General features: G+C 38.8%; 1 protein-coding gene across 1 annotated transcript in view; it reads left to right on the top strand.

Moving 5' to 3' along the window:
- LOC149191136 (uncharacterized) overlaps nucleotides 1–10,951 on the top strand; it is a 69,839-nt gene extending 58,888 nt beyond the window's left edge. The window contains exons 11-12 of the mRNA XM_089410677.1: nucleotides 10,412–10,490; nucleotides 10,605–10,951. Of these exons, the coding sequence (XP_089266803.1) occupies nucleotides 10,412–10,490; nucleotides 10,605–10,951 (426 nt within the window). The remainder of the gene's footprint in view (nucleotides 1–10,411; nucleotides 10,491–10,604) is intronic.
- Nucleotides 10,952–15,372: the final 4,421 nt, after the last annotated feature.

Below are 15,372 nucleotides of genomic sequence, written 5' to 3'. Positions count from 1 at the left end.
AGGGTTGAAATTAGGGTTGTATCGTTGGGTACCATGGCGAGACATGCAGGGGGGGTGTCGCTCCCTCCTACAGTCAAATAGTGGCGGATAGAAGCAAGGACACTGGAACGCATCGTTTCAAGAAACCTATGGAGATGGCAACAGAGGCTATTAACACGGAAAAACTGGGAAAAAACAGACCTCATGAACAGGAAGGGGATCAGCAGGAAGCCAGTAGGGAGAAGAGGACAGGGGGCAGCAATCAGAAAACTACTTCCATGAGCACAACTAGGGTTTGCAATCCCAAATCAACCATAATTCGTCAGGTCATTTTAAGTGACCCGGCACTACAAGCACATAGAGATAACATGACAGAATATGCGGTTATATGAAAATTCATGGGGATATGGCCGACAGAGAAGGCATTGCACATATGGATAAGGAGCCACTGGAAACCCAAGGGGGAAATAAACCTTCACCTGGGATCCAAGGGCTTCTTCACGGTGGTATTCACAAGCCTAGAGGACAAGGACAAAGTGTTCGAAGGAGGACCTTATTTCTACGCTGCTGCAGGCCTCTACATGCGGCCATGGATGATGAACTTTGTCCCAGAATGTGAAACATTCACATCAGTACTGGTATGGATTAGACTCTACTCCCTTCCTCTAGATTATTGGTTGCCGGAGTCTCTGAAGACAATAGGCAACAAACTGGGGCATTTTATAAAGATCTCAGATGCGACTCTGAAAGGAAAATATACCTCCTTCGCCCGGATATGTGTGGAAATGGACTTATTTGGGGCACTTCCGGACGCGATCATTTTAGAAGTGTATGATGAAGAATGGGTGCAGGTGGTGGACTATGAACATGTCCCATTTAGGTGCCGTAAATTCCATGAACATGGACATCTATACAGAGACTGACTGACAAACAAAATGGAAAGAAACTTTAAAATCACCACAGATAAAAATCCTGAGGTTTTCACCAAGGTCAGAGGCAAAGGGAAAGGCGACAAGTGACAACAAAAGAAGATTGATGAGGACAGACAATAGAGCCAAAATGGTTTCAAGATCCCAGAAGAAGAAGTTGGAAACAAAGGAACAAACCAGGAATCGGAGATCACTCCCACTAAGAAGGAAAGGGATGCAAGCATGGAAAATATGACAAAGAACAGCCAACAAAAGGAGGATCTACCAAGTAGTATGGAGATAAGTAGGGACCATGAGATGACCCCAAGTGAAGCTAGAACGGAGGACCATGAACTGCAGGAGATTCTAGAAAGGGAGAACTTAGATCTAGAGAAGTTTCTGGAACAAGGTATCACCAAAGGAGTGGATTCCCTGCCAAAAGAGGAATTTGATAGGGTTCAACAGCTCTTCCTTTGGAGATCACAATCGAAGGGCTCTGGAGTCAAAAGAAATCATGAAAGCCAAGAGCATAAGGGGGTCAAAATGATGGAGGACTTACAGATACAATCTCCCAAGAACCAAGGTAGGAAGAGAGCAAGGAAAAGATAGAATGAGCTACTGAACAAATGTGTGAAACTCATGATTAACTCAGGTAAGATGAGAGATCTCACTAGTTATTCCTTTACAAATCTTTCTTAATGAATCTTACAACCTAGAACATTAGAGGTATAGGAAGTAGAAGGAAACAAAGAAATCTTAGCAGTAGAATAAAAGAAGAAAAACCAGATATGGTTTTTATTCAGGAAACGAAATATTTGATGGAAAAGATCAGAGAAATACATAACAAATGGTTAATCAAGTATGAGTATCTAGAGGTCAAAGCAGACAACTCGACGAGGGGGATTCTTACGCTCTAGGATCCCCAAAAATTTGGAATCCTGGATGCTGAAGCGTCCAGGAACTATCTTTCATTGGTGTGTCAACCTTTAGGGGATCAGGAGAGTTACATGATCACAAATGTCTATGGGCCTCAAAAGAAAGAAGACAAGCTCAAGCTTCTCACCTCCCTTGAGGAGCTAAGAGCGAGACACCCTGATGTGCCCTGGATTGTTGCAGGAGATTTCAATATGATCAGATCTCTTACAGAGAAAAAAGGGGGTATCAGACAACTAGGCAGAGACTCCATTGCCTTCCAAAACTTCATAATGAACATGGGGTTAGTGGACACTGAAGCTTTAAATGGCACCTTCACCTGGAACAATAAGAGGGGAGGGGCTTCTCAAGTCACCTCTAAGCTAGATAGATTTCTCATCTCAGAGGACCTCTTTCTATCAGGCCCTGCCATGTCAGCTTCTATCCTTCCCTTTGGAGGCTCAAACCATTGGCCTGTACAGCTTGAGGCCACTTTTATGGGCACACCTAGAAATAGACCTTTCAGGTTTGAAAATGCATGGCTCTCTCACCCTGAATTCACCAGCAATATTGACACATGGTGGAGGGAGGATCTGAACATTCAAGGCACTAAAATGTTCTTGCTCCAGCAAAAACTTAAACACATCAAATCCAGGCTTAAAGATTGGAACAAAAAGGAGTTTGGTAATATTTTCAAAGCCAAAAAATAAGTTGAGCAAAAACTCCAGGAGATCAATCAGATCATCATCACAGATGGTTTCACTGAGGAGCAGAAAAATCTAGTTGATTCTCTGCAGAAAGAATGGGAAGATAGATGCATGCAAGAGGAGATTTTTTGGAGATAGAAATCGAGGGTGCAGTGGATTAGAGAGGGAGAAAGAAACACAAAGTTATTTCATAAATCTACCATAGATCACAGGGCACACAATAGAATCACAAAACTCAAGGATTCTCAAGGGATAGAGCTCGTCTCTCACAAAGAAATGGAATCTGTCCTTGTTCAACACTTCCTCAACATAGCAGAGGAGCCTCTGGTCGATAGATCTAGGTTCATCAGTAATTTCACAAAGTACATCCCTCAGCTGGTCACCAGAGAAGACAACCACAATCTTAACAGGCCAGTGTCGGAAGAGGAGGTCAGTGATGTGATCAATGAAATGCAAAATGGAAAAGCTCCAAGCCCAGATGGGTTCAATGTGGATTTCTTCAAAGCTTGCTGGAGAACAGTCAAACAGGATATCCTTGAGGTGGTGGAAGACTCAAGAAGATCCAAATCGGTTCTGAAGGCTCTTAATGCCTCCTTCATAGCTTTGATCCCAAAACAGGAAAAATCCATGACTCCGGATGGTTTCAGACCCATAGCTTTATGTAATGTGGTGTACAAAATTATTTCCAAAGTTATCGCCAACAGACTCAAGCCCCTTCTTCCAGCTCTCATCTCAGAGGAGAAAACTGGCTATGTGGAGGGAAGACAGATTCTCAATAACATCATCCAAGCTCACGAGGTGGTACACTCTCTCAAAAGAAATAAACAAGCTGGTATGATCATTCAGCTGGACCTAGCGAAAGCTTATGATAAGCTAAGTTGGTCTTATATAAGGGCAGTACTAAGAGCTTATGGCTTCAACCACAACTGGATAAGATGGGTTATGGCACTAGTATCCACAACCAATTTTTCCATCTTGCTTAATGGTGCTCCCTCAAGAACCTTCATGCCCTCTAGAGGTCTCAGACAAGGGGATCCACTCTCTCCCTTCCTCTTTGTTCTTATGATGGAAGGGCTAGGCAGAGTGATCAAAATAGCAAATGCTGAAGGAAGAATCTAGGGTCTCAAACTTACCCTAGATGGAGCGGCAAATACTCACCAACAATTTGTGGATGACACGATGCTGCAGGGTATACCCACAGTCAGGGAAGCCAAAGCGATCAAACAAATCTTAAATGACTTTGCTATGGCGGCTGGCACAGAGGTAAGCCTCAACAAATCAAAAGTTTTCTTCTTTAACACTGACATTGCTATTCAGAGGAACATCACTAGAATTCTTGGGTTTCAAAGGGACCAGTTACCTTCCAAGTACCTGGGAATGCCTCTTACAGACAAACCTCTAAGCAAGGGAGTGTGGGAGCCGATAATGAATAAGCTTTAGGACAAGATCAGGAAATGGACATGTAGGTCTTTAAATTTGGCGGGATGCCTTGTGCTCACATAGGCTGTCTTGCAGGCTATTCCCTTTTTCATGTTCTCAGCTCTTCCGGCTCCTAAAGGAGTTCTGCAACAGATCAGGAGCATTCAAAGGGATTTTCTATGGGGCAGAGGGGAAGAGAAAAAGAAATGGGCTTTAGTAGCCTGGGACAAGATCTACAAACCCAAGTCCCATGATGGTTTGGGAATTCATGACCCTGAAACCCTCAGCAGAGTTTTGGGAGCTAAACTTTGGTGGAGGTGGCTCAAGGAATCGGCAACCCCTTGGGCCAAGCTTTGGAAACAAAAATATGCAAAAAATTGGCAGGAGAGGGATCACATCCGAATGTTAGGGTGCATTAAGGGCTCCCACATTTGGAATCTTGCTTGGGAGAATAGAGGTATTGTCCAGCAGCATAGTTTCTGGGAGATCCGAGCTGGGAACCTGGCACGATTTTGGGAGGATAACTGGCAACAGGAACCCAATTTGTTTAAGGATGAATTAGCTGCTCTCAAAAATGATACTGACAACAAAGGTTTACTTATGGTAAGTGACTTCTGGGATCAGGTAAGGAACAATGGTAAATGGAGAATTTGGAAGGATTTAGGCCACAGTGAAGATAGCCCTTTGAAGGCCCAGGCAGATTCTCTTGCTCGGGATTTGGAGCAAAGGAAGATTTTGGTGTCCTCCTTGTCTGACCAACTAAGATGGGGAAGGAACACCGAAGGAAAATTTAACCTCAAAGAAGCTAAAAGAATAGTCACAGGGTTTAACGACCAAAACCTTGATCAGGTATGGAAGAACCTTTGGCAGAACCCTCACTGGATGAAAATAAAGTTGTTCATTTGGCTTGTTCAACAAAAGAAAATTATAACTTGGGAGAATCTACTGAAAAGGGGTTTTGTCAGCCCATCCAAATGCCCTCTATGTGGCTTACAAGAGGAGATGATGAATCACCTACTCAACCTCTGCCCTTTCACCTCCACCGTGTGGGATTGGGTAGCCTCAGTCTTTAGGCATACTGATCAGGACAGACTCAGCATCACCAACACTTTGAAGAATTGGAGGAAAAACTTCTCAGGCAATGAAATCGTCAATAAAGCTTGGACTCTGGTTCCAAGATTTGTCATCTGGGATGTTTGGAAAGAACGCAATGGCAGGATTTTCAAGAGCAAGACAAGCACGCCCCAGCACATAATTGCACAAATTCTACGACAGCTCAAAGACACAGTCAGAGGTTTGTTGTGGAAACTTCCGGAGAATCCTCCTTTGCCCTAGGAAGCCTATATACTACTGCAGTTGGGTCTCCAGTCAATAGTCCCACAGGGCATAAACAAGGGTGTGAGCCAAACAAATCAAAATATGGATATTTGGAAGCCTCCTCCATATGGCTTCTTAAAAGTCAATATAGACGGAGCATCCAAGGGAAACCCAAGGTTAGCTGGTTTTGGGGGTGTTACAAGAGATGAGCAGGGACGCATAAAGGAGATCTTTCATAGTCACTTGGGGAAGGCCACTAATAACATGGCGGAACTCATGGCCTTAGAGCAATGCCTGGAAATCCTGGTGGATTTAAATTCACACAATGTCATCATTGAAGCAGATTCAGAATTGATTATTAAAGTGGCCAAGAAAATGTGCAATGGAACGGCACCGGAAAAAGTGTCAAAACATTGGAGGCTATCGCAGGTCTTTCACCATATTCACACCCACCTGCAAACCTTAAGAACCGTCAACTTTGTCCATGTGAAAAGAAAAGCAAATATGTTGGCTGATCGTCTGGCGAATGAAGGAGTGATTAGTAAGGGAAGTGGTACTCGGCACGTTTGGGAGTCGATACCCCCAGGAAAACTGTGTGATGATTGTCTCTGTCAGGCTGCCAAAGATATGGAACACTTCCAGACCTTCAGCAAAGAGAAGGAGGAAGACTAGCGAAAGGCAAGAAGAGAGGAGGTCCTTGGGCTGCGGTCTCTCCTAATCGTTAAAACTCAAGGAAAAGAAGATCGAGGAAGAGAGTTATATAGCTACTGGTGGAACAGAGGTTGTGGGTTGTTTTGGATGAGCTTCTTCAAGAGGGTTTCAAAAATGAACAGCAGATTTCAGTCTAAACACGGGTGGATCAGGAACAAAGGAAATGATCTGGAACGATTTGGAATGATGGATCGACAGGATGGAACAACGGTGATTAGGAGAATTGTGGGAGTAAATCGCTGCTTAACCCATTCGTCAGTTGAATGCCCACAGTCCGCAGGTTCTTTTGGGCTCAGTCATCCAACGAATTTCGGGCCGAAAAGGGATCGACTGTTAACCACTTGGACAAACCCGAAATCCTATAGATTGAGGAGCTCTAATCTTTTTTGGATCCAGAATTTTGCTATCCATCATGCTAGTGTTTGGGCTGAAATCATGGTTGATCATTGGATTAAATAGGCTTTCATCGACGGTGCTAATTCTCCGAGCAACTCTTTGGGTCAGGGGATTTTTTTATCGTTGAATGGGAAGTTTGTTTCGACGGTGGGGATTGTGCGTTCAAGATGGGCTTGGGGAAGCGGACCGGAGAATATTTTGGTGCAATTAGGTTATATTTGAAGTCCGGAGGTTTCGTTGGACGGTGCTTAACCTGTTCACCAGTTGAATGGACGCAGTCCGCAGGTTCCTTGGCCTCAGTCTTCCAACGGATTTCGGGCCGGAAAGAGCTCGACCTTTAACTACTTGGATGGACCTAAAATCCCATAGATTTAGGTGCTCTAATCTTTTTCGAGTCTGGTTTTGTGTTATTCATCGTGCTTATGTTCGGGCCAAAATCATGGTGGACCGTTGGATTAAATAAACTTTGATCGACGGTGCCGATTCTCCGCACAGCTCCTTTGATCATAGTATTTGTAGACCGTCGGATGGGAAGTTAGTTTCGATGGTTGGGGATTGCACATTCAGGTTCGGACATGGGGAGCGGACCAGAGAAGAATTATTGGCGCGTTTTTGGTATTTTTTTAAGTCCACTGGTCTTCACAGTTTGTATGAGAAATCGGTAAAAAGAAATGATCTTGTATCTCGATTGTTAGGATTCCTTAGTCTTTTACTGTAGAGTTGATGTAACCCCGTGAGACATTGTTTGATCTTGGGTTTTGTTAACCCTGTTAATGGTAAACCAGCAACGGGCTTGTCTTTGCATTGGTAAAGACATGTATCATATGTATTACACTTTTACGGTTAATAGAAGGTTCCACTCTTACTTGACCAAAAAAAAAAAGTACATCATTTACTCAAACTTTGTTTAAGGAATGTATTGATATATTGATCATCAAAACTTATGATATATGATTATCATTTAGATTGAGTTGAATGTCCTAATATAAAATAAAAAAATATTTAAATTCAGGGGTACATGGTTCAAGTGTGGGTGCAATGGTTGGAATATAGTAAATAATAGAACCAGAACTTAGAAATGTAAGATTAAATAATTAATCACCACATCACAGTGACAATTTAAGTTCAAATATCATGATTTAATCTTTAATTATTGAAATAAACTTCAATACCGTTAGATGTTTTCTCTTGTGTGCTCCAGTTTGTAGCGTCATGTTATTTTAGTCTTTCAAACAAACTTCAATATCGGTTTGAAACTTCAATATTTTTACTAGTGTGCTCTTTTGTTACTCGTGTTCTCCCGTTTGATAACATCATGCCTACGTGCTCCAGTTTGAAAACATAATGCATGTGTGCTCCAGTTTGATAACATCATGCCTATGTGCTCCACTATGAAAACATCATGTCGAAATTATTTCTTGAAACATCCCAAGTTGATGAATTCGTTGAGCTGATGCACTAATGAACCTAAAATTGAGTTGTTGAACCAAGTATGAGTATATTGATTATTTGTTGCAACATTAAGATATCTAATGAAAATTTGTAATTGTGATGCAAGTTAAATATACTCATAGAGAATGGAAAATGCATTATGTTTGTCTCCTTGAATCTCTGGTAGGTTTTGTCCTTGGGAATAGTCATATCTATGAGCCTCAGCTACCTACACAAGATCAACTCTCAAATATCACCACTATGTACATTTCCTATCATAAGGACACAATTCCTAGTTTAACCTCACTTGCAAATGTGGCATATATTTATGAAATCGGACAAGATGTTACGGGTTATGATATCAGAGCCCAATTGCGTCATTTTCTTTGGGATTTGGGGCCCTAATACGGTAGCGCAACATACGTGCTACTGATGTAAGCAATCCTACAAAGAATAAACCTAAAATTAATTGTGTAGGAGCAAAAAAATTGCAAATATTTTATGTATAAGCGAGAATAATACCACAACACGAATCATATATGTCACTGTAAAACAATCACATAATAATCCAATAAAATATAAATTATATGTTAATGAAAAATTAATATTTAATTTATTTTCATAATCATTATTAAAAAAAATCTTCCTTCATAATAATTTATTTATTTTTACGCAATCATCGTTAAAAGAAATAATATCAAACATAATTATAATTTGTATCATTAATTAAGAAGCATTTCCTTTAAAAAAATATCTAAAAGTAATCTTTAGTTAATAGGTACCTTAGAATATATGTTTTAGATTTCTAATAAAAAACATATATATTAGAGCAAAAAATATAATAATTTTAATATAAAAAATTTTGTGTGTTAAGTAATCTAGACATTTTATCACTTTTTTATATAACACAATGTTTAATCTCTATAAATAAAGAATCATATTGGTAATCATATCATACCAATAGTATTGGCTTACCATTACAACTTTGAAATTTATAAAAATGATTAACTTTATAGTTGAAATAAGAATATCTTATTTTTTTCCAAACGTGAATTAAAAAAAAAAAAAACAACAACAACAACAACATTGACTCACTTAAGTTTACCATAAACTTGTTAAAACTCATTATTCATTTTATAATTCTATAACTCATTATTCATTTTATATTTCTATTTCATGGAGTTTCTTGTCAAAACACAATCATCTACCTATAAAACTATAATATGATTTCATTAATGTCATGTTGTATATACAACTTATGATTTGAATGACTATAAAGGGGAATCTATGAAGATAATTCACACTTCTTTACAAGACCGGAGGGAAAAATTGGTGTGAGGAGACCCTCAATTGATGCATTTTCTAAATCTCTGTTAAAACCTTCAATTAAGGGTTTGTGCTAGATTTAATTGAGCTTTCATTCATGTGTAAGTTAACCCTCAAAAGTTTTTAAAAAATGCCTTTATCGAGGTTACCATCCATAGATTTATTAGGTAATCTAGCCATATCTTCTCTCTCAATCTCCACATTTGAATTTTGAATTCCACAACTTTCGTGTTCACAATGAAAATCCCTTAAATTGGCAAGGGCATTTGTCCACAACTTTCACTTTGTGAAGCATATCCATGGTCATGTTTATACATGATGGATTTTGGCAAGGACATTTTTCCACAACTTTCACTTGGTGAAGCATGTCCATGGTCATGTTTCTACATGATGGATGTATCTATATTTGGCATCACAAAAATATTATGATTAGTTGAATGAAAGAACCAATTCAATAATATTCAAATATATTGTATTATTTTTAGTAATGTTGGAATATGTACTTACTTGAGCTTATGAAATGTACTAAAATGCAAAGGTAGTAGGTGCAAAAGAATTAAATACATGACCCCCGATCGGGGTGATAGACGATGCAACAACCTCGGTGGGATCCGAGCTAAGGACAGTGTAGTGATAAAGCGTAAGGAGAGGTGGTCGGATGATGACCTTCATTTAACCTCTTGCATGCGAAAGGTGGCAATGAATGTGGTAAGATATATTGGGAGGTGTGGGGGTAGAAGAACAAGATTTTCTCTACAGTTTTGCTCCAAATCAGTTGTTTGTTTATCGATCAGGGTTAAGCGATCCCTCCTGGTTTCAAGAGTAACAGTGGACGGGAGACTCCTTTCCATTTGTGGCTTCTAGGAGGCTAGCAACTGGTGCGGGTATGCTTCCTTTGTTAATCAAATCTCATTGTCTCAGGTCTAGTTATTTTTCTATGTTTGACCGATATCATGGTTGTTTCTAAATTAAGGATTTTGGAAAGTCCTGGGCAATTCTAGGTCGTTTTTTGAAGAAAGTGTTATGAAATGTGAATTCAAACTTATGCACTTTACGAGTCTCTCTGTGTTTCCAGAATCCTTCTCTCCTTAATGGCCCTACATTTAAAAAGTAAGGTTGAGCTTCTATAAATTTGTATTGGGGGTATGGGCTTACAAATATGTCATCTACCTAATGATATATCAGCCACTCCAAACAGTTTGGGTTAACTGGGAAAATGGTAACTCTGTTTGGCGAACATCCATGTCTCCAAAGGGGTCTTGGGCTCTGAAGACAAATATTTACAGCCATTTGGGTTGTGGTCAGGTTAAAGCCGGGGAGATTTCAGGGTTTTCTGAATCCACCGCTTATGTCTATTTTGTATTATTCTCTCTCATATTTTCAGGTATCTTCCACTGTCGGCTAGGTATTGCTCCTATGCCTCTTTGTCCCTCAATAGGGCGAGTGTCTTCTTGGTCAGGTTTTTGATTGGAAGATATTGGAATTCTCGGAATTTTAGGTTCAGTGTTCCTTCATGTGGTTTGCTTCAGGTTCAGTGGTCCTCTATGTGGTCTGCATTTCAGTCCAATGGCCTGTTCCACCTCTCACAACAGGAATTCTAGTCGGGGAGGACATGCTCATGGCCACAACAGAGGTCGTGGGCACGAAGAAAGGCAAGCTCAGCCTCTGCCAACAAGGGGTAGAGGGGGTTGTGATATAGTTGGAAAAGCTCGGGAAGCCACTCAAGCTTATCACTGTAACACCCCTCCTCATGTTCATGAGTTGATATCATGTTGGGAAACAGAATTAAAAGAGAAATCTGAAAACAATGATCTTGATATGGAAGAGTGGATATCCTTAGTGTAGGATCCTGGTCATTATCATGGAAGATACACCCAATTCCAGTAATTGGTTTACTTATATTGGCTTATGAAGAACATAGTGGCCAAAGCAATTGGGTCCAGTCTAGCTCGGCCATCTAAACCAAATTCTGATCTTCAGGAAATTCAAAGGAAATTTCAACTGAACCAGCATCAAATCCAACTCCAAAATGTTTGTCTTAGTCGTATTGAGAAGCACATCCCTTGTCTTCCATAGATAGAGAGTTGTTAGGATTCAATGCCAAATATCTGGCACCAGTTGATTCTTCAGATGAGTAATGGACTGACTAGCATGGTTGTGTTTTTGTGAAATTTTTGAGTAGTGTTTCAGAGGGCTTTTCAGATGTTTAGTTTATGTCTTAAGTATATAGATATTAGGAATATTAAGGATACTCAAACTTATATTGTAGTGCTAGACAATCTAAAAACATTTAAATTTTGGATGGCTTATCATGCAGTTAGATGGCCAATAGACCTGGTTTCCCAGTGGGCAGGTTGAGGCCATCTAAGAATTGTTGGATGTGTATGTATATTTGTCTTCTTTTTGAAATGGAATAGAAAGGACCTACCAATCTTACAAAAAAAAAGAATTAAATACATGAAAGTTAGCATACATGTCTATCTAATAGGTTATGAAATCTAAAAGTGCACATCATATATGTTGTAGTCAGAGGAATACATGGTAAGAGGGGTGAGAAAGCATTGATTAAGTACAAGATGGAAAATCAAGGGAACATGGACTTGGGATATTAAAATAAAATTGCATAAGAGAATATTTTCTTGAGTGTGTCACTATGATACCATCAAAGTCCCTCTTCTTTCATAATACATGATTTATATAAGTGGAATGAACATTTAAAGCTTTAAGAATATTATGGAATACCTTGGAACTTTCCATAACCTCCCACGCATCCTTACCTATCATTGATCAACAAGACAAAAATTATATATCGTGAATCCATTTGGGCTCGGGATTTGTTTGGTTCCATGTCCTTCACTATTTGAGTGACCTCCTCAAAGGAAATAAGGCATAAAAAACCTAAATTTTGTTTATGGGGGACTAATGAAGAGATGGAGATTATGATATTTTTAATTGTAGCCTAATTATCCAAATCATATTAAAAAAGAATCTAATTGAAATGATTCCTAAGTTCTAATTCAGTATCTTAATGCCTCTCTAAATCTTCGACACCCCCCCACCCCCCCCGACATTCTGGTTTTAAGACTTGAGATCCAACTATGGTTTCTTTGATTAATCATCAAGTTATGGAAAAACTTTGAGTTTTTGTCAATTTCTTTGAGACATATGATTCTTGATTTCCACTACCAGAGGGTTTCTTCTTTCATATACCATATGTTTAGTTCCTTGTTAAGGTGGATTTCTTGGCCTATGTATTCTTATGTTCTACTTTCATGAATGATAAAGTCATGTAGGTCATCTATTTCCTTTTGCAGTGGGTCATGGCATTGAAAATTATTTTAAAGTGTCGTTTTATTCCAAATACTAGTATTTTTCTTAATTTGATTTAATTTCTAATAAAATTGGTATGTTTTGGTATCATTTAGAGGAAGTAGGTAATTCCACTAGGGTATTAGATTTTTTAAGAAGTCCGAGTGATCAACCTAGAAATTTTTTAACTTGAATTGCTTTTATCTAGATATGAAAGGGTTGTCCCAAGAAAGAATAATTGGCTAGTGATCTAAGCCCCATAAAGGTAGCATTTTAGCTATAAGAGCCACTTTCCTTTGTATTGAAATTTGAAAGACTAGAAAATGATATAATCATTATTGCTATTTGATGTGTGCCTTGTCTTTTATTATTCCAAGTGTGGCATCCAAGGTGGTTTAAATATCAACCAATCTTAGTTTATTAGTGGTTTCTTTTAGAACTGAGTTCTATTTATCCAACTTTCTGAGACCTTACTTTTCTCTAAGAGAGGTCATCATGTTGAAATCACCTCTTATTATCTAAGGCTAACTCAATGGGAGCCCGCTTGTAGTCATCATACTATCCAAGGAGGATTATTTTAGGCTGGGATTGGTAGGTCCATATGCATTAGTAGTATCATCTTAACCCTTAGAGTCAAACATTTTATAGCTAATTATAAGGAGATGCTCAAGAAAGTGTATCATGGCTACTTGATTTGGATCCCATAGTTGAGCTATATATCCTACAATTCCAATGCATTTAGTGTGAATAATTCACCACCTCTCGAATATTTTTTTATCTTTGGAAGTCATAGAATTTTTCTCACAACTTGTTTCATGTGTCATGAAAACTATGAATTTTTCCTTTGCTAAGATTTACTTAAGAAATAATTTCTTGCTTAGCACATTGAGCCCTCTTATATTCCATGATAAGGAAACCTTGGTTTGAGATAAACAAAAAAAACAAAAAACAAAAATTGGAAACCTAATGGCTTGTCTGGAGTCTACTAGAAATTCTCAAGTTTCTTATCATTTCTATTTTGAAGATTTGTGGCATTTTTTCTTCTCATCTACCAAATTTATTTTTTGAGATTTGAGGGTGTTGTTTTGATTCCAAGTAATCATTGATAATTATTCCTTGTGATACATTGTCTGATTCATATTTCCCTTGATTAGTTCCCATTGAAGCCATTGGAGTTGAGGTATCAAGAGCTTAGATAATTTTTTCTCTCCATTTTGATCTATCAATGTTGGTAGATCAATTTCCACTTGTTCAATATCCATTCCTTGCATTGAATTTTATTATTTATATTCAAGTTGTATTTCCTCTTTTGTCACCATATCCTAGTCCTTGCCTTGTATTCCTCCATAATTTGGTTGGTATCTTGCATCCCTATTTTCTAATGATTCTTGCCTTCCAAGTTAGGAGATATCTCTCCATTCTCACACTAGCCATTCTTTGAGGATTACTTTGCCTTTTTAAGACTTTCTTTCACATTTCCTCGGACTTGAAAACTATTCTTATTGGTAGCATTTTATTCGGGAGTTGGATTTTTGGATTTCCTACTTTAATTTCTTACTTGGAACATTGGAAAACCCCTTATCATTAGTTGTTGTCGTGGATTTATTTGTGTATATCCCAAAATTTTATGGACAATCCTTGAACAAGTGTCTTGTTCATGGAATTTGTTGCATCATAAAGGGATGTGTTCATAATCTAATGTTTGTACCCGATCCACATATTCAAATATTGTGGTTATGGATTCTAATAGATCTCTAGAATCATTCATGCACAAACATATCCTGGCATATGTTGTGTATCCTCCCATTCATATAACATTTGAAATCTTAACAAAAGATCCTAGCATATTACTAGTCTTTTATGGTTTCTTGAGTCCCATAGATTTTTCAGGGAGGGTACATATGGATCCAAATAGGATTTTCACTAAAATCCTCCTTACCTTGGTTAAATTGCTCTATTCGATATCATAGGTGCAAAATTGTAAAGTTGATGAAGTAGGGATCTTCTTTGAGATTCTCTTCCTATCCTAAATGTAGGAAAAATTGTTGTAAAAAAACCTTTAAATTCCAAATTCAAATCCACCTAACCCTTGGGCTTCTATGTGGATTTGATCCAACTTGTGAGGGTGTTATCGGGAAATCTAGTGTCCACTCGGAGCTGCTAGTCCCACTAAGACTGGTAGCTATCTTAGAAACAAACAAACTAAAACTACTTTCGTTTTCCTTTATGAGAAGTAGATGAGAGGGGAATGAAGGACACCAACCTCAGTCTTATGCTTGGTTCCTTGCTCGGTTCCTCTCCCTTCTGATAGATCCTTGCTGCTTCTCCTTCGTCTACCCAACTTCAAAGAGCACCTATGGAATCAAAGCAGCATAATACTATCAAAGAACAGAGATGTACAATCATAAACAATATAGGACCAGATATATATTGACCACACAAATGCATATATCATCAAACATACAAGAATGTGGAGGAAAACTTGAATAGATTTATTAATATCAAGAATAGCAAAGAGGATTACAACTAATTATTCTGACCCAGCATCATCCTCCAGCATGAAAGCCCTTCTTTCACCTCATGAAAAGCTTAGATCACCCAACACTATGATGTTCCACCAAGAAACCAACATCACTTCCTCACAAGATACAAAATTCCAGCCTCTGGATCTATTGGATGAGGGATCCATATATAGATGATTGCAGGGGGGTGATTCAGCTTATGGGATTTCGATTAGTGTCCTCTCTCTGATATTTCTTGATTCCACTTGGAGATTGATGATCTCCTACTCATCCCTGAGCAAATTCAGAGAGGCAAGTGTCATAGGAGAAGTTTCTGGAAGATTCTATGATCATCCACCTCGCAAACTGTCTCTGCCATTTGTCCACTCTCGCCCATCGCACCCTACAGAAGGGCTTTTCAGTATGCATCGCACCCTTTACACTGGGCAAGTGGGA

Source organism: Pinus tabuliformis, chromosome 3_1 (assembly GCF_031772625.1).
Source record: "Pinus tabuliformis cultivar Carrire ecotype Pingquan chromosome 3_1, CPIR1, whole genome shotgun sequence".
Taxonomy (NCBI): domain Eukaryota; kingdom Viridiplantae; phylum Streptophyta; class Pinopsida; order Pinales; family Pinaceae; genus Pinus; species Pinus tabuliformis.
Note: the sequence above shows the minus strand (reverse complement) of the source record. Positions and strands in the feature narration are given on the sequence as shown.